This window comes from Poecilia latipinna, unplaced genomic scaffold (assembly GCF_001443285.1).
Source record: "Poecilia latipinna isolate Pla-1442-1.1 unplaced genomic scaffold, P_latipinna-1.0 Scaffold744, whole genome shotgun sequence".
Classification (NCBI taxonomy): domain Eukaryota; kingdom Metazoa; phylum Chordata; class Actinopteri; order Cyprinodontiformes; family Poeciliidae; genus Poecilia; species Poecilia latipinna.
Genome location: NW_015113360.1, coordinates 151514 through 176588, shown reverse-complemented (window position 1 = coordinate 176588; position 25075 = coordinate 151514). Strand labels below are relative to the sequence as shown.

Below are 25075 nucleotides of genomic sequence, written 5' to 3'. Positions count from 1 at the left end.
GTCATGTACTTGCACACTTTCACCGGCAGGGGGCTCTCAGAAACTGTCTGTACTAGGCGCGTGAGTCAGCTGACAACCAACAGCCAATCGCGGCGTGAGTACTGTCTGAACCGCCTTGCAGTGTAGTGCCCGGAGAGTTGTCAAGGTTTTGGTTGTGGATTATCCGAGAGGGGAGCAAGGGCGGCTACGCTTGTACAATGCCGAATAAACCCAAAAAAGATAAGGTAAGTCTGGGATCATTTTACAGGTTTTGTCTGTAGGGAATGAACTACACGTGAAGTGTATATTACTGTATTTAGAGATAAACCGGGTGCTATTTGGACGTTTAGTTATTAGTGTTAACGTCCCATCATCTTAGCCAAGCACCAGTCATTTCTGGCTAGCCGCTATCTTGCCAACATACTAGCAGCACTGCTGAATGTTTCGCGTTGCTTTGTTCCAATAAAGTGGTTTGCGCGTTGAGTAAAGCGCTCATTTAGTTTTGTTTGCGGTATTTATGCGTTAATTGTTGACTATTTCATCGATGCAGTGTGAACGATAATGACTGTAAAGTAACGATAGCCAGCTAACTGCGGATTTAAACATTAATGTGGCTGGGTGGGCAGCCTTGTCTGCTCCCTAATGCTTCACATTACTCGCTAAAACGAGTTGGACTCAGCTTAATCTTTCTCCTTCAGGAGTCTCCTAAGTCTGGCAAAGTGGGGAAGAGTGGAGGTGGAGGACAGGAAAATATCGAGCATGAGGTAAATCAGAGCAATCCCCACTCTGTTTGAATGTTCACATCCCTCTGAAAATGGATCATCACGTTATTGCATTTGTCTGGCATATATGTAAATCTGTTGGACATTTAAAGTTAAAAACTTATAATTGGTTTTGATCAGCTGAAAAATAGCCCCTGAACGCAGGAAATAATATTGTTCTAACTCTTGCTACCTTTTATTAATGATGTCAAGGTTTCTCCATATAATAACAGACCAAGATTAATGGTAAAATCTAATTTTTGAAACAACACGTGGGCTGGTATGAGACTGACAGTAAGTTGACCCCGAGCAAAAACACCACAGTTTCACAATGTTGCAGTACTGCGTGCACAGCTCTGAAACATCTTATTATGAAATGGCACGATTAGAAACCAATTCCCCCCGCCCCCCCCTTTTTTTTTTTTTAAACACAAAGATTGTTTTATTATGGGGAAGGGAACTTCATGGAAGAGATAACATTAGCAAATGTTCACATCAAATTAAAGATTAGAATATTCACTTGGAAAAATATACTTATTTCGTGATCTATTCTCAAGTTAGAACGATGTAATATCTACATGATTAACTTTCTCAATCTATAGACATTTAAAAAAAAAATTCTTAAAATGTACTGTTTTATATATTACCTTCAGTTCAAACCTAGGACACAAGAAATGTGGCTTAAGAAGTTTGATTACAGACTTACCATGCATTCTTTAATAATTTATTTTCTTTTTCTTTTGCCTGCCAAAAGCAAAAACTACCTCCAGTTTTTGTATATGTAAAGCGCATAGTGTCGCCCATATCGAGTATGAGAAGCCCTCTATAAATAAAGACCGTCAGGTTGCTGACTAGTTTTACTGAACAATAGGTTGATTTTTTTTTTTTTTTTTCCACTGTGAATGTTTTTGGAGCAGCTGTTCAAATTACTCACATTGTTTCAGCTGTTCTCAGTAGCAGACTGTTTATCTCAACAGTTGTACGAATTAGAGCTTCAACTGTTGAATGTAAGAGGCTATCAATGTTTAGCTAGCTGTTGGAGGGGGCGGCCATTAACATAAGGTTATTGCTGTTTGAAGGCAACATGGTGCTGCTATTGCAGTTAAAACGTGATCCGATTCTCTCTTTTTGTAAGACAAATTATTTCTAATGTCGTCTGGAGCTAAGGCTCAGTCAGATGGTGAAAATATTTACTTGATCCATTTTCGTAGAATCACAATTTTATGTAATTCACTAATCATTAAAAGGTCAAAGAGCATTTTAAAACAGATTCTAATTAGTTTGTGCTATATTAACAACTTACGTTGTGTACACTTGAATATCAAAACAAATTTTAATTGAAAAATAAAAAACAAGAGCACCACTTGAGTGAAGTATATGATAGATAAGTATTAAAAAATAAGAAAAAAAAATTGTATTATGATTTATGTCTGAACATTCTTCAAAGTTAAGGGTTTATTTTTAGCTAAAATGTTACACTTAATATTATCAGTGTAAATAGTTGTAATATTTTTCTGCATTTTCTCACTAAAAATGTCTTCGGAATTACCGATCTTTCATGGAAGACTTATTTGCAGCCTACACTCTGAACAGATAATGCACCCAGTATTAAGATTTATGTTGTTTTTTTTTGAGCAGATAAGTTAGCTTTTTTTAATTATTTTGATTGCCCTGCCGAAAATAGACGCAAACAAGTTCTGTAGTCCAATACGTCTGACGACTTAGTAGCAAGTTAAGCAGACACACTAGATCACTCTGAAGAAGCCAGGCTTCTAGCTAATTGTAGTTAAATGTTAATTTGACTGCTTGGTAGCTTGTTGCTGCAGGAAGATAGAGGACTATTCATGCAGTTTCCTTCTTCTTGCAGCCAGGATAAAACTTCCTCAGAAACTCTTCCGATCACAGTTATAAAGTCCAAAGTAGAGCTGCCGTAAAAAAAAAAAAAAAAACCTGCTGCCGAGTGGCGTTAGAAGTATCTCCGCCTTACTGTCACTGCGTTTATGCCTCTTAAACATTGTCGGCATTTTTAATAGCAAGGAATCTGAAGGTGACTTTTATTGTGATTTTATTTTCACGCTTTAATACAAACTATGCCAACAAACTATTAGCATTCCAGTCATCAAAATCAGTAGCAATGTCTCCTCTTTTACATGAGTTGATTTCTAGGGGGAAAAAAAATTAATTTAGAATGTCTGAACTTAAGCATAGAACTATGTTACATAGAATGCACAGGTCCCACAATCTCTCTTACTCTAATATTTTCATCTAAATGAATTATTAAATGGATAAAAATATACATACTTATCTCTGTGGATATTAATATAATGCAATTAACTTGTAATGAATACATTTTAAGTCAATAAACGGAGACAAAAATATTTAATGTTACTGTTTAGTAATTCATTGTATCATTTCAAATTATCTTAAATGATCACATTTAATAAAATGTTTCAACAACTTACTGCGCTGTTGCCCTTGATACTTGATAGTGTACACTTAATGCGCACTAGGCTTTCACTTTTTCACGTCCGGTTGAGTTAAATCTAAAGAAAATGGGAAATTTGCGAAATGATTTGAGTGTGTCCATTAAATGCAAGTGGAGTTTGGTTTACAATTTTCTATCATTATGACGCTCTTAGTAAAACATTTTTCTTTAGCCCTCCCAAACGGCTCATCTATGAAAAACACAGCAGCTCTTCTTTTAAAAAAAAAAATGGCCTGACTGTCTCGTTCAAGGTCTGTTACGACGTGTGTTTGAATTTATTCTCAGTTTATTCGTACAGTGCTGATTCACAACACATGGGTCTCAAGGCACTTTAGAGGGGGAAAAAAAAAATAGCAAATCCAATCCAATTCAGTGATATGGATGGATGGATCTTAATGCCAGTCCAGTTCATAACAAATTCCAACTGGGTAATTTCATTTCAGCTTCACCAGATGTCTTTCTAAATGGCAAGGACTGTGCTCCTGTTCTTGCGCGGCCAATTTTAGCCGGGTCTTAAATGAATGTGATAAATCCCCTGTGACTCAGACGACAGACAGGTCCACAGCTGCATCAGCTGCAGCCTGATCTGAGCCGTCAGGGAGGAGCGTGTTGTCGAACGCATCCCTTGCAGGCATTCGGGACCTGCTGGGAGAAATGCTGTGCATTCAGGTGACACAACATCAGGATCAGACACAGCCTCGCATATCACCGTGCTCAGATGACTAGCAGAGCTCTTTACCCCCCCATTAGACTTTTTTTTTTTATATTCTTTCATTAGTGTCTATATATATATGGCAAATTATGGTATATGACTTCCTGTTGAATAGGAGGCAACATGTTGGTTATGATTAAATGTACCGGTCTTTTGCTACATGCTTTAGACGTGTATATTTACTTATTTTTTTCTTATGTTCATATTGAAGTTCGTACACATTGTTCCCACTTCATCCACCTCTGTTTTAGCGTAGCCTTGCATTGTTCCGTTTAAGAGACGCTGGTTTTTCTCCTGGTCCTGCAGAGCTCCAACAGGAAGACGAGCAACAGTGTTCCTCCCACCACTCAGCTGCTAAAGGGGAAGCAGCCAGGTTCCCAGACACCTGTCAAAAAGGACAAGAGGCAAAGCTCCTCTCGCTTCAGCCTGAGCAACAGCAGGGAGCTGCAGAAACTCCCTGCTTTCAAAGGTATTTAACTGCAATTATCTCTGCTTTCTCGCTTGGTGTCTGCAAGCATTCAGCTGTGGTTAATTAAGTATGAAATATGCTTATGTTCCTCTCATATATATATATATATATATATATATATATATATATTTTTTTTTCCAGTATGTACACACGCATGTAATCCTTGCAATGCCTACCAAAAAGCATACATTCAACATGTTTTTTTTATTTGCTTACTCTGTCCCCTCTCTCACCATCCATGGACATCCGTCGATGCTTCCTCATCCGCATTTTAATACTAAGCTGGACATGGCGTTATGCAATACGTGGAAACAGAGGACATACATGGCATGGATTTTGTGTTGGATTTAACCCAAGTGTCTATATTTAGTAGTAATCCAGAGATAAAGCTTTAATTCCATGTTCGCGGCGTTTGACGGTGTTTCAGATGATAGGGGGATAAGATGTTTTCCCCAACTGCGCCACTAGTCCTTGTGTCTTATTCCTCTGAACTGTCTAGGTGTATATTGAGATGCTAAAGCCCTTGGTCGGCTTATCGCTAGCTGGGACAGTAAGGAGCAGACACGGCCATAAGGCCTCCGGGCATGCGTCTGCTTATGAACGCATGAATACACACACCAGTTCTGTCCCCGGTCTTTACCAGTGCTTTAGAAATAATCGAAAGCAAACAAACGGATAGAGCTAGTGTTCTGGTAACTGCACCCCGGCCTGTTTGTCAGGACAAACAAACACACACACACATAAACACAATCATGGTTGAGTTGAACCCAGGAGCTTCTGGCTGTTGGGTATCATGCTACTAACCACTGTGCAGCCCACAGCCGGAACGGTTGATGCAAAAATAAAGGCTCTAAAAATAAAACAAAACATTTCTACCACAGCTAAAGTAGTGCAACTGTGCTGCTAAATAATGAACAGTAATTGTATTCAGTTATATTTTGGAAACATTTATTGCAGATCTCATGGGCCAATTGCAGCCTACAGGCTGTTAGAATTACTCAGATGTTATCACAGGATGACATTATCACTAGTTCTTATCATAATTTATGCTTTTTTTTTCTCCAGTTATAAGAAATTATATCATGCCATTCAAGGTTTCCCCCAGAAAACTAGCTAATCCCAGTGGTTGGGCGCTAGGGCAGTCATTCATCCAGCGGCCCGTCGGGTTTTTGAGTTAAAAAAATGTTTAAAGTTGACAGGAAATGTGAAAATATCACTTTATGATTATGTGTCATTTAAAGATTGGAAGATTAATACCTGAATACCAACTATAAAGTCTTAAAAAATGCAAACATTTTAAAAAGACTTAAATAAGCAGTGCTTAGCATGGTGGGGTGCAGAAGTAAAGCCTGGTGGCCCGCCAGGCTTATAATACACTGGGGGAAGCCCTGCCATTACTCCTGTTGATAAACACTGAAAAAATATCAGAAGTTAGATTTTTATTACAATTCAGTTTGAATTTATGTACTTTTTTAATAGTACATGAAAAGAAAGAAAATATGTTGAACAGCCCAATACTTTATGTAATTTTCATAAAAATTAGAAATGCATCAGTCAGTTAGCTTAGAAATTTACTCTGAACAATTTGCAATTGATTGGTGATATTTATTTCCTACTAAAAATTCCAATATTTTTTTATCAGAATACTCGCAAAGCATTACCATGGTGCATTTCCTTTATTAACGAAACCACACAAAGGTTTAGAGACACTTGTGCTTTTGTTCAGGAAGGAGTATAATTCTAAAATTCTTGTTTTCTGCTTGATTCGGTCGTATTACCTCTTTCAAAGAACCTGCATTATGTTGTTTGTTTTTTAAGTGTTACATTTAAAAAAAAAGTGTGGGGTGGGGGGAACTCCGCCCTCCCAGAAAAACAAAAACTGATTTCTGTATCAACTGACTTGTGTATTCAAAAATGTCTTAAGAAAGATGTTTGGAGCAAAGAAGTTGCTACCAAGATTGCTCACTGTGACTTGTTGGAAATAATTCTCCATGTTCTCTCAAAGACAGAAAGTTTCTACATTTTTAAGTTGTTCAAAGTTCAAGCGTTGCTGAGTCTGTGGGGCAGGTGAACGCTGAAGTGTGTTGACTGGAACTTTGCAGATTACTGCGGTGAACAGCTGCCCTTCTTCATAAACATCTTTACAGGGGGAAAGTTTTTTCTCTTTTTTTTTTTTTTTTTTTTTTTTTTTGAACGGAGCCTGTCTTTACAGAGCTGGAACCTTAAAATAAAACAGTACACTACAGAATGTTAAGTGGCTCTAATTAAACTTTAGTTCCTCTTGCTGCAGTTTTAAAGAGGGGAGGGGAGCTTTTTATGAGTTTTCACAGGCACTTTTTGGTGTCACCCACATTTAAAAAAAAATTCTATTTTTCTTGGCTTTAAGTACACTTACATAAAGTTTAGATTTCTTTAAAGACTGATTTTTCTTTTTTCATTTTCTTTTCCTGAGTGTTTCTCGATTGGAAAGACTTGGCTCAGAGATGAAAGTTGTCACCCGTCTTGCAGAACAACTTCAACTCTGGCAGTTCTGCACAATTTAGGCTCCTTTCAGTCTTCTGGAAATATCTGCACCTATCACATGCACAGGCCAGTTGAGTCTGTCAGTAAGAAGGCATCTATATTTGTCTTTTGTCACGCTGCTACATTTGTGTTGTGTCAAGAAACCAATGAGCATAACTTAATTTCTGATAAGCCCGCGCACTTCCCACACCCCAGTGTTAGCTTTGATAACATTCTGCAAAACATTATCCCAGAGTGTCCCAGTAGATGTTATCACTTGGTCCTGTCTAAACAGGCTCCTCGCTTGGCCTGTTTTCATTCCAGGCATGTTCACCACCTTGTGATAGAAACACATGTCCACAGGCCTGTCCTGCAGAGCCACGCTGGTGAGGCCCGGCCAAAACAAACAGCCTTCCCATGCGTGCGTTTAAAAAAAAAAAAAAAGAAAAGAAAAAAGAAGCACATTTCAAATGCTTTCAGATTAAGAATCTATACCCCCAACAGTTTTAGACAGTTTTATTGTTAAAATAAGGGTGTTGTAAAGTTGTGGGAATTGGAAATAAATATTTTCAACGTGCCACCTCTTTTGCTTGCTGTTGCCAGTGAATGTGTCTCAGGGCAAAAATCATCTTTTAGCTCCTGCCAGGCTGGAGTTTTACAACATGCATTGTCTGTCTGAAAGGGTTTGGTGCCACCTGCTGGCCTAGAGGATTCCTCCATGTTTGAGTTTCTATTTTAGATAACATGCTGCCACATTTTTGAGTTTTAGCTATCAAATTAAATTTTTATACAATCTGTGCAGCATGTACAAAAGTAGGGGACAAAACTAAGGCAGTGACTGAAAAGGCCTGAACAGTTTTATTTTTACATCTCAAAATATCTTAGGCAATTTTTCTGTAATTAATGTTTTTTTTTATTGGCTGGCAGGAAGATCTGCTAAAACAGATCTGAAGGAAGTTGTGGTTTTCTTAAAAATCACAACTTCACAACTTTATTTTTTTTTGTCTACATGAAAAAAATTATTATTCCAAAATACTTGCATCTAATACATTGTATTAAAAGTTTTTTTTTAGTTGATGATTACTCTGTAATGTTTTCCTCTTAGAAAAAAAAACAGTAGTTTGGATAATCCTTATAATTCGCAATAGTATTTTATATAAATGCAATCAAGTTTTATAGATGAAGTGCCAATAAAGATTTTTTTTTGTAAAAATCCCAGAAAAGTGAACTAAAATGAAATTAAACTATAATTTATGGCTTCAAAATATTAGGGAAAAAAAATTAATTGCGACACGATTACCTTCATTTTCCGGCTTCTTTTCGTTCTTTTCCTCTATCACAACACCAACACCAAACCTGGTTAAAGATGTAAACATCAAACATGAACACCAAAGGTGGTGAAAGCCCATTCAGCAGGCCAAATCTATTGTTGTCATGCAGAATTTGCATGGATGACACTTGAAGTATCAGGTTCTCTCACACATTGGAGCCTACTGTTGAGTCATGGCATCATCAAATTCAGCATTTACAACATTTTGATTCACGGATAAAATTTCACCTCTGTCAGCTGCAGATAACCTGATTTCGACACATTTAAAAAAATAATTTTTATTTGAGCATATGACTCTTAATTTGAACCCAGTGCTGTGTGTTATCAGATAATTGTGGATAAATCCAGATGTCTTTTGGGTCATTGCAGAACTGCTGAGGGGAACGTGAAGTTCAGCCACTGTTGAAGAGAACCTGTGTTCGTGGCCGTGTTGATTGGTCTATTTCTCTAAATAGATCAGAGCCTTGAGCACATCTAGAGGATTGTGACATTGAAGATCAGCAGACCTGTAAAAGAGCCACTCGTGTGTTATTTTAGGAACAAAGAGCAGAAAACTCCAGTCTGGTGAATGCATATGTTGGACACACGTTTTGAAGGATTAATGTGTGGGTATGTTCTGGTTAACTTGAGTTGCCTTGTTGCACAACAACCAGGAAGCAGAATGGCATGAAAATAGCTTTCTGAATAAGGCTTGACCTCATTACTGTTAAAACTGCTCCGTCTTAGTTTCAGATTCAGTTGCACTGAGTTTTGGACTTCTCTGACTACTTTATGATAGATGTATACAATTTTAAGTGACGTATCTAAAGGTAAAACTTTAAGACTTTACAGATTTATTGTTGTGTAATAAAAACAGCGTTTGTAATACCCTGGACCTGTCAGAATTTGTTGTCAAATTTCACATCTCCTCTTTCCCCAATCCAGCCACCACCTGCCCTTCTAAAGCAGAAGTACAAACCCTCATAAGAGCCGCAACGTGTTAGGGTTAGCTGTTTCTTTTTAGAAGTTACATAAGATTAAGAAAATGAAAACACATGTTTACTCAGAACACACAAACTAAAATTAACCTGCTTTTGCTAAATTTTATCTCCGTTTTGAAGCTATTCTTGTACCTTATCAGCTTGATTAAGGTACACAAATAGTAATAAAAAATTCTAGCATTTCTACGCAGAAAAAGGCTACGGATCATTAATTTTAATTCAGCCATTGTTTGTGCAATTGTCTTCCAATTCTACTTGATTCTCATGTCCCTTCAGTGCAGTTTCTGTTATTTCTCCCATTGAGTTCAATTTGTCCTGTTGAATCTCAATCAGGCTAATTAGCGAACAGAGAGAGGAGTTGTGAATGATAACGTCTGCACGGTTTTTCATTGTAATCTATCTATGGTTGTAGTTTGGCAATAGAAGCGGAGGAAGTGATTGAAGCCATTATGTCGGGCTTGGCCACGCCTCCAAATATTGAGCCATTTATACCTTACCGAAAGCTATAGATGACTTTTGATACATCTGTGTTGCACAAAATGGGAAAAAGCAGAAGATTAGGTATACAATTACATGTTTGTCATACTTCTGCTTTAGATTTGAGATCCCACACTGTGAAAGTTTGAGTAGCAAACAGACTTGGTTGCGGCAAGCTGAATATTGCAGAGATAAGTGAGGCACCACTTCCACATATGTTCTTCACCTTTTGCCCTGTGTCTTTACACCCTCCGCTTACCGCCCTGCATAAACAGATTGAATCTCAGCAGTCCTAAGAGGGGCTTTTGTTTTGATAAAGTGCCAGCATATCATAAGCAGGAGGACACTAAATGAATCACATTAGCACCACTGCAGCACCTCCACCACCTGTTGCTGCACACAATCATTGAGCTGGCTGAAATAGGCCTACTGCATTTTTTTCCCCCCCAATTAGGGATGGACTAATATGAAAGTGTAGACCGATACAGGCTTTCAATACTGATATTGTAATGGGTACATAAACGATGTTTACTGATAGCATTTCTATTATATTTACCTACCCTTTCAACATTGTGAAAAAGTGTTCATAGTGCTGCATCACTATCACATGACCAAACAAATACCCTGCCTGCCCTCCCGAAACAAAGAAATGTGTAACAAGATGGAAATATACCATCCCAGTTTTCCTTATTGGGTTTACCAACATTTTATTGCTGATATATTGTGCACCCTACCTGGCTTATGAGAGACATGTTTTAGTCAAAGTTATATCATGGGGCTGTTATCCCACCCCATGCATATACAAGTAAAGTTTATATGCTTAATTCTTAAACCCAACCTTAGCCGGATCACCCTTTTATTGATCTCAAGTCAAAAGTGAAACCGAAATATAAGAATGTGCCTCCTAAAATGGCCAGTTATTTCTGAACGCACTACGTGTTTTTTGAAGCTAATTTTATAAATCACAGTAACTACTTCTAACGCAAAAGACTAAAATCAAGGTTCCCTCTTTGCATCATGCATGACTGTGTGTTTATGACGCTCGCGGTGCAGATTATACAATGTTGTTTAGGTGTTGGTTGAGTTGTTGTTTCAGTCACCTTGTCTGTTTGCGAGAATGCTTTTGTCAGTCTTGAACCGTCTGCATTATTGTCAGACCTGCCCTTTTCCTGCACAGCCGTACAGTGCAGGGGTTTTGTCCTCGCTGCCGCTGAGACAGAGTGCGGCTAAGTGTACATGCACATCCTGTGCTGCTTGAAATGAGACTTCCTGCCTTCCTGTTTCTCAGTCACACACACACACCTGGGCTTAGGCCGCGTTCCTGATGAGCCATCTATCACGCAAGATCAAACAGACGTGTGAACGAACTCTGCATAAACATAGAACGGCGCATATTGGGAGTGATCCTGAAGAACAGCCGGGCAGGTTCCTGATTCAAGCTAAACAGTCTGGACTTGTGTGGACAACCACTGTGGGTTCCTTGTTTGTTCTTAATGTTAGTGGACAAAAGCAGTTGAACAGTTTGAAGTTTAATATTCAGCACTTTTTAAAAAAAAAATTAGAAACTTCAAATAAAAGGAACATTTTTATCTCTATTTTATGCATAAACAACTAAACAGGCTGAAGTTTCTCTGTGCTTTAAAACTCTTGACAGATGTAGCCTGCTCTTTTCTCGCTTCCCCCCCCCATCACAATAGCAGGCCTTCCCCTTCCCTTTCGGTCCACCAGTCAGTCCCCTCCCTCGTGTTTGTTTATGCTGACGGCCACACCCATGTGACTGCAGCCGGCCAATCGGGTGGCAGCAGTCGGGCATGACGTCACTAACTAGCTGGTTCCCTCCAGCGGCAGGGGAGCTTCATTTTCTGCTCAGCGTTCGTGCTAAAATGGAGGCTGGCTCCTCGCCTTAGCCCGGGCTGCCCTGTTCTTCCCTGCCTCCTGCCTCGGCTCACTCATGTTGGCATGTACTAGCACTGCCACCGGGATGGTTGTGGACACACCGAGCTCGAACGGGCCCTTCCAGCCTACGGCCCTGATGCATTTTAGAGGTGAGAAGAGCAAATCTGCTCTGTTTTGTTATGTTTTTGTATTTCAAGAGGAAACTTGCAAAAATGTAGGCATACAGCCCTCCTTGATAAACTCTTGTGATGCAAGAAACAGCATTTGTAGTCAAGGCGACTGTGAATTTTTTTATTTATTTTTTTTTTTGTTTGTTCTTGTTGTTGTTGGCAGGAGTGTGTTTGGAGGAGGAAGCAGGTGGTAGTGTTTGTATACCAACACGAAAGGGATTCGCCAAAAACGTTACACGGCTCGTTTCAGTCGCTGAGAGAGTGAAAGAGTGATAGTTTTGCCTGCATCTCCCCTCCCCCATCTTTACTATTGATGTGTAGGAAGTTGGGTCAAAGCCTGCTTTCAGATTGAGTCTGTCCGTAATGTACAGTGTTTTGTATATCTGCTGTAATCTGACACTCGCAGGTTGCTGGAGTGTCGCTGCTGCTGCTGCACATTTAGCGGGTTTCGTAACTATATCTGTATTCCTCCTGCAAGCCCAAGTTCCTTTACCTACTGATGGAGATCAGCGAGTGTTTTAAACTCGAGCCTACTCCTGACATTTATCAGCACAAAAAAACCTCCTCCTCCACGCTTAGCCTGCGCTAGCATTTAAAAAACAAGGCTGTGTGGTGACGCTTTATTAGTTTGATCAAACTTTCAGAAGGCGACTCTTAAAGCAAACTCTGTTTACAACTGGCTTCCTGTGTGCAAGCTGGAGTCTTTAGAAGAGTAAAGGTTATGTTCCCAGCCATGCAGTGTTGCCAGTGTGTGAAGTCTGCAATTGCACAGCATGTCTCTTAATATTTTAGGGCGGCTCAGAAACCCTAGTGCTGTTGTGTAACTGGAGCCGATAGATGTTGTGGGTCTGGGCCGGTAAACGGGCCGAGGTCTGATTAACCATTTATACAAGCAAACACGAAGCCAGACTGGAAGTAGTTTGACATGTATTCATTTTCCTTAAGTCAATCTGTTCACAAAAGTATAACTTGTGTTTATTTTACATAAATGATTGTTGTTTATTCCTGTTTGTGCAGTAAAGCGTGTCTCCTTCACTTTTTTAATTTCGTGTTTTAAAGTACATGCTGGATGGGAGTTGTTAGTTTTGATGCATGTTGTGAACGGGGGAGCATTTTTGATTACTTCCGTTTAATCAAGAATCATCAACTTCATGCATGTGGGGAAAAAGTGCTACTATTTCATTGCTTATTTACCTGAATATCTTTTTTTTTTTTTTTTTTTTTGGAACTCGGCCTGAGGATTTTAATTTCGAGCAGCCTGCTTGTGGTGCTTTTGTTCCTGTTACAGCATACACGATCTTATCTTCCTGTGGCTTTCATGTATAATTAACCGGCATAGAAATGGATATCTCGGCATGATTGGCCATTCACAGGTCACAGACAGTCCAGCTGAAAACCAATTGCTTCACATCTGGAAAGCTTCTAATGCGGAATATTCAAAATGTGTCTTTTCGAGCGCAGTTTTAAAACGCTGCAGTTCTCTGAGAGTGCTTGCTAAAGCCGAGACCTAGCTTTTTATCCTGCGGTGTGGTTACATGGATCCTGTTTTGTTGCTGGTAACTGCTGACTTGTTTCTAGATTTTTTTCTCTTAGCGTCAACTCAAACCGTTTTTTTGTTCGCGTCTTCTAGCTAATCGTTTCACAAACATGTCATTCTGCTTTAAGAGCATGGGACAAATAAACAATCACACTCGCTTGTTTGTACTGGCACTGGTGTTCTGATCTCATCAACGTATTTCATTTGCATAAAAATCTCTCGGTGAAATCGACAGAAAGCCGTGGTTCTGCATTGCTAGGGTATCAGATTGTAGGGAGGAAAGGAGGAAGCTTATGCAGAAATTCTACCCTCAAATAATTAAGTTATATTTATTTGTGTGCTTACTCATCATGTGGTAAACACCCAAAATCAAAGGGTAATGTAATGTTGAGGAAAGTCTTGTTTCTAAAATTATCTACAATCAACATTCAAGTCTGAAACTGTCTGCACAAACGTCATCTCCTAAAACAGACTTATCTGATCATTACTAGGTGTTTTTTTTTTTTTTCCCTTTGCTTTGCTTTGCTTTTCTGAACTTGCATCATAACCCTGGCTTTCTCCACCTTTGCTGGTAAGAGATGCATTTTCAAAGAAAACATTGTAGTTTTCATCTACATCTGTCATCCAGATAAAAACTCTCAAGTTGTTTTTGATTTAAATCATGATGCAAACTTTCTGGAGCAAACTTTCCAGACAACTGCAAAGATGCAGAAACACTCAGCCAGTTTAAATCAAGCCTGAAATCCCACTTGTTTAGAGTTTCCTTTTGATTATTATTAAATGGAACATTGATCGACATTTGATTTGTTTTTGCTTGACGATTTTATGATTGTTTTCTGCATTAATTGTTTTTAAGGTGTAAAACAGTTTAGGTCAAGTTTTTTCATGGAAAAAAAAAAAAAAACTTGACCTATGATTTAATGAAGATGTACAACTCATCTCCAATTTGTGAAAATCGTAGAAACGACTTTCTTAAAAACCAAACACCTCAGCTCTCGCCATCTGACGTCTTCGTCTGACTGCGTCTGCAAGTCAGCGCCGTGTGACCGTAGTGCAAGATAGCCGTAGCCGACATGCATCTCTGATTAAGCGTGGTCACCCACCGGGCCTAAGTGTTGGCTCCATTTTGCGGCCACCATGGCGACAAATTACACTCATGCAGCTGTTTAAGGAGGAACTGAGTCACGATGAAGTGATTAATGCTGCTCCACGGACAGGTTTCATGCTGTGATCTTTTACGTCTCTTATCCCGCCGTGTTGGAGGCGAGGGAATTGTGTGGCACTATTTGTTGCTTGTAGCTCATTCATTGGTGTGTGTGTTGTTTTTTTTTAATGCCATTTGAGCATTTACTTGTTGCTACAGACATTTTCTAAACGTTGTTTTGCTTATTGGCAGACTGTGTCTGTGCCTCTCACCATGTGTGCTTTGAGTGCCAAATTGCTTTGTGACGGCAACAGTGTGTTTACGCTCCTAACTGTTGGTGGAATGAATGAGATTTTTGTGCGACATGCAGTCGTTGCTTTAAGAAGTGAAGTCTGACTGCTGTCTTTCAAAATGTGCTGCAGGTCAGTCCAGTTGCTGCACAGGACCCTTCTTATTTGGTTCTGAGTGCAGCTGAAGGTGAAAGGGTGCATTAGAGCTGCTTTGAACATGTCTGGATGGATGGACAAGGCCTGTGGCTTTATTACGAAGTGTTTCCCCCCCCCCTACTGTTGAAACCCTTGCTTTGCTTTTTCCTCTTATAGGAGATGATGTTTCAATAGATGACTTATACAGGCTCTCCTAAATACTCGGTGGTATGACTTAAAAATAAAATCAGATTGTTTTTTTCACATCAATTTAAATTTTTTTCCTCATTTCTTTTCTAGAAATGACATTGCAAATGTGAGAGAATGTTTTCAAAAAGCGTCTTTGATTTCAGTCATTGCTTCTGATTACTGGGGCCAGACTAAGAGAATTTTTCTTTATTTATGAGAATAACAGTCATAATATTAACAGGACATTCCTTAAATTACGAGACAGAACTTGTTTAATGAGCGCGAGTAGCTGAGTCTGTGGATCTTTCTCAGTCGTTTGTTCAATTGTTTCAAAGTCCCGCTGCCGAAAATAATTTGATGGTGATTTGTTAAAAGATGTCACATTATCCTATCAGTAAAACCGATGGGAAAGTATAACTTCACAACATGTTCAACATTCCTCAATTTTTATTTATTTTTTTTTATTATTTAGGATTTGTCATTCTCTCAAATTATTATTTAATCTTCTAGTGTTATGATTTTATTCTGCTAATTTTAAAGCTTCATTCTCGTTATTTTGACTTTATTGTCGTACTACTATGCCTTCATTCTCAGAATCAGAAAAATTAAAAAGTCGTATTCTGGCCCCAATGTTCAATCGTAGATTCGACCGGAATAGTTTAGCTCAATTCGTCGAGGTTTTCTCAAAGCTGAAATCATTTTTGTGTGTTCAAACTGACAGTTAATTATGCTAATTATAACATGTGGACAGGTGTGGCCTCATGTTCCCCAGGGACCATGACTTGGATCCTCTGCATCATTGATGTAGTGGCGGGAGCCGTCTTTGAAATGCTAAATGTTCGATTTAGCATTCACATTTGATTTTTGGCAGTAATCACGGAGTCAGCATGCAAGTCATTTCCTGCTCAACTCTTGCCCAGCAAGGCATCTTCTGATAAGATGTTTATCCTCATAGTTGCTCTTCACTGCCTTAAACATTTTTAACTGCTTTATATGTTGTGTTGTGCAGCAACTTTGTTGTTGTTGATTTTTGTCTCCTCCACTAAAGAATTGGCAGTCCAGCTCGCTTCAGCTCCCCGTCTGTTTTGTGTTTCCTAGACGTTCCCCCAGCAGAGCAGGAGAAGCTGTTCATCCAGAAGCTGCGTCAGTGCTGCGTCCTCTTCGACTTCGTCTCAGACCCCCTGAGCGACCTAAAATGGAAGGAGGTGAAGCGAGCCGCTCTGAGCGAGATGGTGGAATACATCACCCACAACAGGAATGTCATCACAGAGCCCATCTACCCAGAAGTAGTTCATATGGTCAGTGTCAAAGTAGTCACAAATGACTTCAGGTTCTCTGTTCAAAAATCTGGAGAAAATTCCCCCAGATGGGTTTCAAACGTCTATGCTAACTGTACCGTTTATCTCTGAAGTCGTAGTAAGAAAATATTTCCTAATTTAACGCACGGAAGTTTTTATTCTGAACCAGAAAGTTGCCTTCCTGGTCTCTTTCGCCCTCATTTCATCAGAGTTTGTTTTCAGTTGACTTGTAGTCTGATTTTACATTTAAATTAGCCTCAAAACTGGAAACACGAGCCCCTGATTTATTTCCCTAAATACAATTATCTAATCATCCTATCCACGGTTCGTTTTTACCAAAATGTTTAAACATTTTTTGCTGCTTCATAGTGGATGTTTTTCATCAGCTCGCCCTTCTCCCAGGGCTCGGACGTTCAGCAGAACTTTTTCCAGCATGTTCCCACGTTTGATTCGCGTGATGAACGGCTCGCTCGCTGCGCTCACGTTACTAAAGTTTGGCCTGTTGCCAAACCTTTTGAAATGGGAAGTGTCTTTAGAAAACCTGATGCATCACTATTTTGTTTTGCTTCAAAGTGTTTTGATCGATTGACTTGAAATGACCAGAGTGGATGGAAATCAGGGAAAAAAAAAAAAAAAGCTTCGATACTGAACTATTTTAAATTGAGGAATATTTAATCTTTTGTTCTTTTTATTCCAATTTTAATGTACTGAAAAGTGATATTGAACACACTGCAAACATTCAAACTAGGGATTGTCGTATTTACCGCACAATTAAAATCATGTTAACTGAGAACATATTGACCTCTCTGAGTATGTTTTCATCTCATTCCCCGGTCGAGGGTCTATAAAGCTCTACACCTTCTCTGCATAAACAGAGCAGAAACATTAGGGCTAAAATTGAGGGGGGGGGGGGGAACCAGTGGGTCTGTCTTAGTTTCAGTTTTGGGGTTTGGTACTGACAAAGATCGCAGCGAGGATTCTCCCACTCATTGCTTCTCACATAAACATGCCGGTAAGCGGCATGTTTTCCATAAAGCAAGTAGTGTGAAACAATAATATCTCCCTCTGGGTGGTAATCTCTCTGCTGTCTGATCAGCTCAGAGATATGTGGAGATGTGTGTTTCAGGCTTCATATTGAAAAAGTCTAAAGTACAGATTAGATCCTAGTTGGCTCCTTTTTCTTTTTCTTTTTTTTTTTTTTTTTTTTTTTTTTTTTTTTTTTTTTGCTGAATGACACGATAAAGGCTGAGATACAGACGGTATCTTCTAACGGACCCGTTTATCTTTGCCTTGACGTCTGTTTAAAGTTTTAAGTCACGATAGTCGCTAGGGCATTTCTGAACTCGCAAGCTCCTCAAACGTTAAAACGCTTCTGATCATAACGAGGTTGGTGGGAATTACGTTATTACATTACATTTAAAGACCCCGAAATCTGCAACTAAACCTTCTGTAGGTCCGATTCTGAACATTTATTCAGGCTTAGCTTTCGCCGCCCTCCTGCTGGTCCTCCAGGGTCGTGGTCAGGATGCATCCACGTTACCCGACTTGTTTTCCCAAGCCAAATTAAAAATCCTTTGATGTTAATCAAAGGATTTTACAATGTGGCCTCAGTGCCACATTGTAAACTGCAGATGATCAAGGTGCAAATATCCCCTCCGCTGTTGTTGAGGCTCTATTTGATCAGTGCTGCTGAAAATGCAGCCGAGCTGCCAAATCAGCATAGAAATGTTCTCTTATTCCTGCCAGCCTCTCTTTTTTTTTTTGTCTGACCCCCCCCTTAAAGACGAGGGCTTTTTGAAGTCCTCTAGTGGCTTTTATCATCAAAGTGTGGACTGACACGACAAACTCCTTCATGGTGATAAAGTGTGTATTCTTATGTTAACGCTGTCCAAGTGGTTTTCACTCCGGGGTCTTGGTGCTTTTTTCAGGACATGTTTGAGACCCTAAAAAGACCTTCAAATGTTTATCTTTACGGTTATTAAACACATTAGGAATCTGTGGTTTAGGGGTGAATTTTTGCAGTTGTTTTTTGCTAGCGAAATAGGTGTTGTGTTTGGTATGTATAGGGTGATTATCGATCTCCAGGTTTTCAAAAGGCTGCAGTTTGACAGGCACAAAAATTCTGCATCATTGGGAAAAGTCCAAAGTGACCAGAGTTTTCTGTTTGGAGCTCTGATGGCCCTAAACCAAGGGTCTGCAAGCTGTGAGGGGCTTCCACAATAGCTTTTAGCTAAAAATTAAACTGAACCAGTTACTGTTTTTAAAAATGGATTTAATGCCAGATGCAGGTTTTTACCTGTTAGTTTTTTTTTCCAGATTTTTCGACCTGTTTTCCTTGCCATTAGGTTGTAACCTGATTCTTTTCATTTTTATTATCTGTCCTCTTTTATTATTCTCTTTTTTTTTAAAGCCTAAAAATAGAAATTAAATGCTGTCCTGAGAGCAAAATGGCTCTTTATGTTCTAAGGTTGCAGCCTCCGACCCAAAGCTAAACACCCAAAGCTACTTTTAAATGGTTTACATCAGCGCATGTTTAATGTCGACAGTCAGTCATCAGATGTTATCTGGATGATCTCAGCTGATCTCTATCTGGTCTGATTGAGCTAGAGCTGGAATTGGGAGAAGTTTCATCGAAAGGCAGTGGAGGCACGACCTAAAGATTTTTAAGAGAACTACTGCAACTGTAGATGGTTGCACCAAATGCCACACTTTTCAGATTTTTAATTTGCTAAAAACAAACAAACAAACAAAAGAAACGTCTGCCTTGTTCACGAGACGTCAGCTAAAGTAAGAGTGAAGCTGGGATTGAGAAAAGGTTAATGTGCGAGCGCAGCATCGATTTCTGTTAGACTGACGGATGCAATCGGTCAGGTTCAGCCTTTTGGTGTGATGACGCTCTTTAGGAGATAACTGTGTGAAAAATAAAGTCCAAATGTTGATGCTTTTCCTCTTTGTTCCCCCCCCCGTCTCGCTCCTCCCCAGTTTGCTGTGAACATGTTTAGGACGTTGCCTCCCTCATCGAACCCCACCGGTGCAGAGTTTGACCCCGAGGAGGATGAGCCCACGCTAGAGGCGGCATGGCCACATCTACAGGTAACAACACAGTCACTAAACACAGCCGGAGTAAGCTTTCATATCCACTGGAAACTGGAAACCAATAAGTCAACTGATTGCTCTCTTCCCACAGCTGGTGTATGAATTTTTCCTACGGTTTCTAGAGTCACCAGACTTCCAACCTAATGTTGCCAAAAAGTATATTGACCAGAAGTTTGTAATGCAGGTGAGAACCTTAGCTTGTCAACGTTAAAGTGTCAAGAGGAAATGTCAATTTTTTTTAATTATTATTATTTTTTTATTACGCTCGTTGTCAGGTCATTTCTACTAATATTTGTATGTTTCTTTTGCTTTCAGCTCTTGGAACTGTTTGACAGTGAAGATCCCAGAGAGAGAGATTTTTTAAAAACCACTCTGCATCGCATCTACGGCAAGTTCCTGGGTCTGCGAGCGTACATTAGGAAACAGATAAATAACATATTTTATACGTGAGTGTGCTTTAGTCGTTGAGCTTGATCGTAAGCTGTCGTTTGCGTGAGTGTCGGCGGTCCAGTCAAAGCATGCGTTCTTCCCTAGGTTCATTTATGAAACGGAGCGCCATAACGGCATAGCAGAACTACTGGAAATACTCGGCAGGTAAGGCATTGATTTTGACAAAGTAATTGGAGAAAACATTTATTTATTTTTTTTAATAATTTTATGATAAAGGGATTAAAACAAATTAAGCATGGAATCATGAGGAGTCCTTGTACTTTGATAAAGCTGTCCAGTTCTGAAAAACAAAGATCTTTTTTTATACTGATGTATATTTTGAATGTCGTCTATCTGTGACTTCTTATACCACAAGCTATTCCAACTGTGCCTAGAAATAGATGCAGTCATTTAAAAATAAAAGCAAACATCACTGACACTCCTGACCACATATCGCAGATCAGAGACTGTGATTTAACTTGTACTTTGTGTGGGGTAATCCAGGGAACATACGGAGAAGTCTTATGTGTCACATTTTTAAATTGAGCTGACGTAAGCTGGTATGGATGCCAAACAAAAGTTGTGAAATTGCCCTTTATCGGAAGGCTCAATCTAAAGCCAACATCAGCATTTGTACCGTTGCAGGAACAAACAGGCAGTAACTAGATAACTCTTCTCTTCTCAAATGTCCAAATGTGGAAGAAGAACTGAGTTCTGAATCGAATCCGTTTTTTTTTTTCTTTATTATTATTATTTCAGCAGCAGAATAAAAAAAATTTTAATCGAAACTCTAGATATGATCCCATTTGCAGAGCGTGTTCTCAATGACCACTTTTCCTCATCCGCAGCATAATTAATGGATTTGCTTTGCCACTGAAAGAAGAGCACAAAATTTTCCTACTGAAAGTCCTTCTGCCTTTACACAAAGTCAAATCTCTGAGTGTTTATCACCCACAGGTAAGTACCCCCCCTCAGTGCAACACCTTTTCCCGTTTCCCGCTAGCTGCGCTTCAGAGGATGGCTGATGTGAGACTTGTGTTTGTGTTTCACAGCTGGCCTACTGTGTGGTCCAGTTCTTGGAGAAGGACAGCACCCTCACAGAGCCGGTAAGGTCGGACTCGTTAATGCCGTCGGGCCGTTTGTGTCGACAGTCGAATTAGCCGCGCAGACATCCTGCTTGTTTGGGTTTCATTAAAAAGACGCCACAGCAGTCTTCACCTGCAATGTGTTTTAAATCTCGTCAGCGAAGATGGTTTGTGTTTAGTCGCGGCTAGCGTTTAATTTTGAGACGCGGTCGGATACCACGTGTCACGTTTCAAAAGTTGTTGTTTTAGCAATTAATATTTAAGATTTTTAGTAATTATTTTAAATGTCCACCAGCTTAAAGGGAATTAAAATACTGTTTATATGTTAAAAATTTAAATTACATATAATGTTGCTGTAAATAAATGGTGCAAAATCAGAATTTCCTTCTGTAAACGGAGCTCTTGTCAAATTGTTATTCTTTTCTAGCCCTTCGTGTTCTAAGGTCGTCGTATCGGCCACCATCAATGATGTGGCAAAAATCTATTACTTCATCAGATGGACGTTTTTAGTGTAGTTGAATCTGCTGCTACACGCAGAAGCAACGTTGTGCTGTGCATTAAAGATGACTACCTCGCAAAACCCAACAGAAAGCCGACGCGTCGCTTCGTTGCCTCTGTATCGAGTCGTTTGTTTAGCTTTTCGACACGTGCCGCTTTGCGTTTCCTCCCCTCGTGCTCTCGCTTTGTGGGTAAAACTCTGCAGCAGTTTTTCCTTCAAGAAACGGTGACTCAACTCGGCACTGTTTTCATTATGAAGAGACGCTCTTATTGGACATTTTACGGGATTCTGTGCTTTGTTGAAGGTCTGCCTGTGATTGTGTAGCCCAACCCTTTCATCTTGTGAAAGAATATTGGGAGGCTGCTCTTGTTTCTTTTATTGCAATGCAAGATTGCAGCTGAAAAGCCCGTGTGGCAACAGATTCACGTGGTCACCCTGCACACACGGTGAACGGGTACTAGGAAGTTAAAAAATGAAAAAAATAAATAATTTCCTCAACTGTTGAGTATCAAATTTTGTAGTGGAACTTTTGGCTGAAATACTGCAGATGCTGTCAAACAATTTGATTTCCATTCTTCTAACATTGGTCAACATCATAAACCCCAAAAATAAATATATAAATGCTGAAAGAACAGCATACTCAGAGCAGTAACTAAGCCAAAACCGTACAAAAAATACATACATGTTTGCACAAAATAATAATAAACGTAGTCTGTACCAATTTCTTTATTCCTATAATCAATAGAGTAATAAATTACTAAATTAATTGTTAGTTGCAACTCTAGACCCTTGTTGTAGTAGAAGTGGGCAACATGAGAATAATACTGTAGATTGTTTTTACAGGAACAGATCATCGTATCGTCTGTAATACATCATCTTTGTTCCGCTGCTTTACGCTCCAAATAAGAGTCGTGTTAAGGTTTATGGAAAGCGTTGCTGCTCTGTCCTGGGTGTGATCTTTGTAACTATATTGCCCTCATTAACAGAGCTCTTCTGACTCCCTGTGAATCTGCTGTGTGTGTGTGTGTGTGTGTGTCCATGCAGACTGTCATGGCTTTGTTAAAATATTGGCCAAAGACCCACAGTCCAAAGGAGGTGATGTTCCTCAATGAGCTGGAGGAGATCCTGGACGTCATCGAGCCCTCGGAGTTCGTCAAAGTCATGGAGCCTCTTTTCAGACAGCTCGCCAAGTGTGTGTCGAGTCCACACTTTCAGGTTCGGCTGGCTCCCTTTCTCCATCGGCCGTCTCCGGTTACTTTGTTTTCGTCTTTTTGTTTGTTCGCGTGACGTAAACCGTGGGACAAACTGTATTGTTTAGGTGGCCGAGCGCGCGCTCTACTACTGGAACAACGAGTACATCATGAGCCTGATCAGCGACAACGCCGCCAAGATCCTTCCCATCATGTTTCCAGCCCTTTACCGCAACTCCAAGACCCACTGGAACAAGTGAGTCCGGGGCTCGTTGTTTTCTGTGCCGCGTACGCGGGGGTGTGTTGTAGTCGCCTAATTGTTGTGGGCTAAACGAGCGAGCCACAGGAATGTTTGTGTGCCCGCAGGACAATCCACGGCTTGATTTACAACGCTCTGAAACTCTTTATGGAGATGAATCAGAAGCTGTTTGACGACTGCACCCAGCAGTTCAAAGCGGAGAAAAGCAAGTAAGTCGATGGCGAGTCGCGCTGACATTTCCAGGGTAGCTGCATTAAATTTGACCTCATTAAGCAGATGCATAAATCACTGGAAATGGAATCGGAAGTGGAAAACATGACTAGCTTTGTTTGGAGAAATAAGCTCACGAACCGCTTTGTTGTCTTAGAGAGAAAAGCAAATGGAAGGAGAGAGAAGACGCGTGGCTGAAGATAGAGAATCTCGCAAAGTCCAACCCACAGGTGAGACGAACACACACCAGCAGTTTGACGGACGTCTGGTCGAAGCAAGCTGCGCTCTCTTTCGCTCCGATTTTGACCGGAGTCACGGACCCTTCACCTGATACAGTCTCAAATTTGTCTTCAAGGAGGGACTAGATGCAATCTAGGTGCAATCTAAGTCACTTTGTGGCGCATAAGCATTGATAACATGCAGGTTTCAGTCAAGCTTACACCAGTGACTCTTATTATTCGTCTTTTGTGCCTGTGTGCAGTTTTTGGTGTGCATTGACCCTCCAGGATCAGGCGGTCCGATGGACATGGAGACAGATGTGCCGCTGATAGAAGATGTCAGTGTGTTAAAGCAAACAGTAGAGGAGGGAGCCACACAGGTCAGTGTGGAGTGTAGCAGCGAAGACGCTCATCCGGTTTCCAACGTGCTAAAAGAGAGACTGATTCGCTTCCAAGTCTATGTAAAAAGTGACTTAAAAAAAAAAAAAGAGAGAGAGATCTGATACTCATGAGTTCACTAGTTAGTGTTCAGTTTGGCTTTTTATGTTAGGGATGAGTGGTTGGAGTTCAGTGCCAGCTTTTACGTTGTGATTCTAATGATTTCTGTTCAGGCTTTAGTGAGGCATAAAGTTATATTTACTTTGCAGAAACCTTGCAAAAATACTCACACCCTTTGGGATATTTCACTTTTGCCATAAACAATTTCTGTGTATTTCATTGAGATTTTGTGTAATTGTGTTGGGGAATAATTATTTATTTATTTCCCGAAATGAAAATCTAAAATAGTGCAAAATCTATTCAGGCCCTTGCATAAACTCCAGTGCAACTACTTGCCCTCTGAAATCACCCCATTAGTCGACAGTCTTCATGTTTGCAACCAAACTCGGTAATAACAGCTTTTCTGCGCAGACCTCAACAGCTTGTCCGATATATTTGTCTGCAAACTGTTTCATGAATGTTAAGGAATACAATGGGGGAAAAGCTGGGGAAGATTAAAACTAATTTTAGTCATAATATCAACTTATCCCAAACTTTGAAAGCCTGGTTTAGCAGCTTCTAGTATGTTGTTTGAAAATAAATGTCCACCGATGCTCTTCATCCAATCTGAACTATTTTATTAAACAAGAATGGGATTAAAAAAAAATCACTACGCTTGGTGTTGGTGTTTCACGCAAAATCCCAATGAAATACACAAAGATTAAAACCTGAAGGCAAGTTGCTGTGTCAAGGTTTATTAGACGAGCAAAAAGTTTGCATGCTGCTTTGATTTTGCAGACCTGCCGTTTCTCCACGTTGCGAAGCGCTTGTCTGCTCCGCACGTCCAATCTTGCCGTCGGTGTGAGTCATTCGCACAGCTGCTCATTCGGCTGCATCGTGCTGGAAAAGACGCGCCGAAACGTTACAGTGACGGCTGTCGAGAGTGGCGACCGCTGGCGCAGAAGCTAAATGACCGCGCAGCAGAGCTGTGCGCGGCGTCGGCGCCGGTGTTTTTGATCGGCGCGGGTGTTTTTGACTGACGCTCGTCTTTTTGTGCACAGATCCAAAAAGATCAGCGCAGAGAGCGGCCTCTGGTGAGGAGGAAATCAGAGCTTCCGAAAGACATCTCCACCGTCACGGCGTTGGAGTTGCACCGAAGAGCCGAGGAAATGCTGACGACGCACGACGCCCACTAAGAGACAGAGACCAACCTTAACAATGAATCCAAAAAAGAAAAGAAAGAAAGGAAAAAAAAAAA

The 25075-nt window shown here is 40.1% G+C and overlaps 1 protein-coding gene across 4 annotated transcripts; it reads left to right on the top strand.

Annotated features, from left to right (window-relative positions):
• Nucleotides 1-74: 74 nt before the first annotated feature.
• Nucleotides 75-25075, top strand: ppp2r5cb (protein phosphatase 2, regulatory subunit B', gamma b). Of its 4 annotated transcripts, XM_015045791.1 has the most exons (16): nt 75-224; nt 678-743; nt 4244-4406; nt 16155-16354; nt 19337-19447; nt 19542-19634; nt 19766-19896; nt 19985-20044; nt 20728-20836; nt 20932-20985; nt 22508-22678; nt 22782-22909; nt 23020-23121; nt 23280-23352; nt 23604-23720; nt 24879-25075. In XM_015045791.1, the coding sequence occupies exons 1-16, from the start codon at nt 198-200 to the stop codon at nt 25011-25013; spliced, it is 1740 nt and encodes a 579-aa protein (XP_014901277.1). In that variant the 5' UTR covers nt 75-197; the 3' UTR covers nt 25014-25075. The 4 variants fall into 4 exon arrangements, with proteins under 4 accessions (XP_014901277.1, XP_014901278.1, XP_014901279.1 ...); XM_015045792.1 differs by lacking the exon at nt 23604-23720 and having other exon boundaries at nt 79-224; XM_015045793.1 differs by lacking the exons at nt 75-224; nt 678-743; nt 4244-4406 and adding an exon at nt 11522-11740.

Excerpts from the sequence above, each read along its gene's own strand:
- ppp2r5cb (XM_015045791.1), top strand. The coding sequence starts at position 198 with ATGCCGAATAAACCCAAAAAAGATAAG. Across the intron at positions 744-4,243 it reads AGGAAAATATCGAGCATGAG|AGCTCCAACAGGAAGACGAG; the intron begins GTAAATCAGAGC and ends CTGGTCCTGCAG. Across the intron at positions 19,635-19,765 it reads ACCAGAAGTTTGTAATGCAG|CTCTTGGAACTGTTTGACAG; the intron begins GTGAGAACCTTA and ends TTTTGCTTTCAG.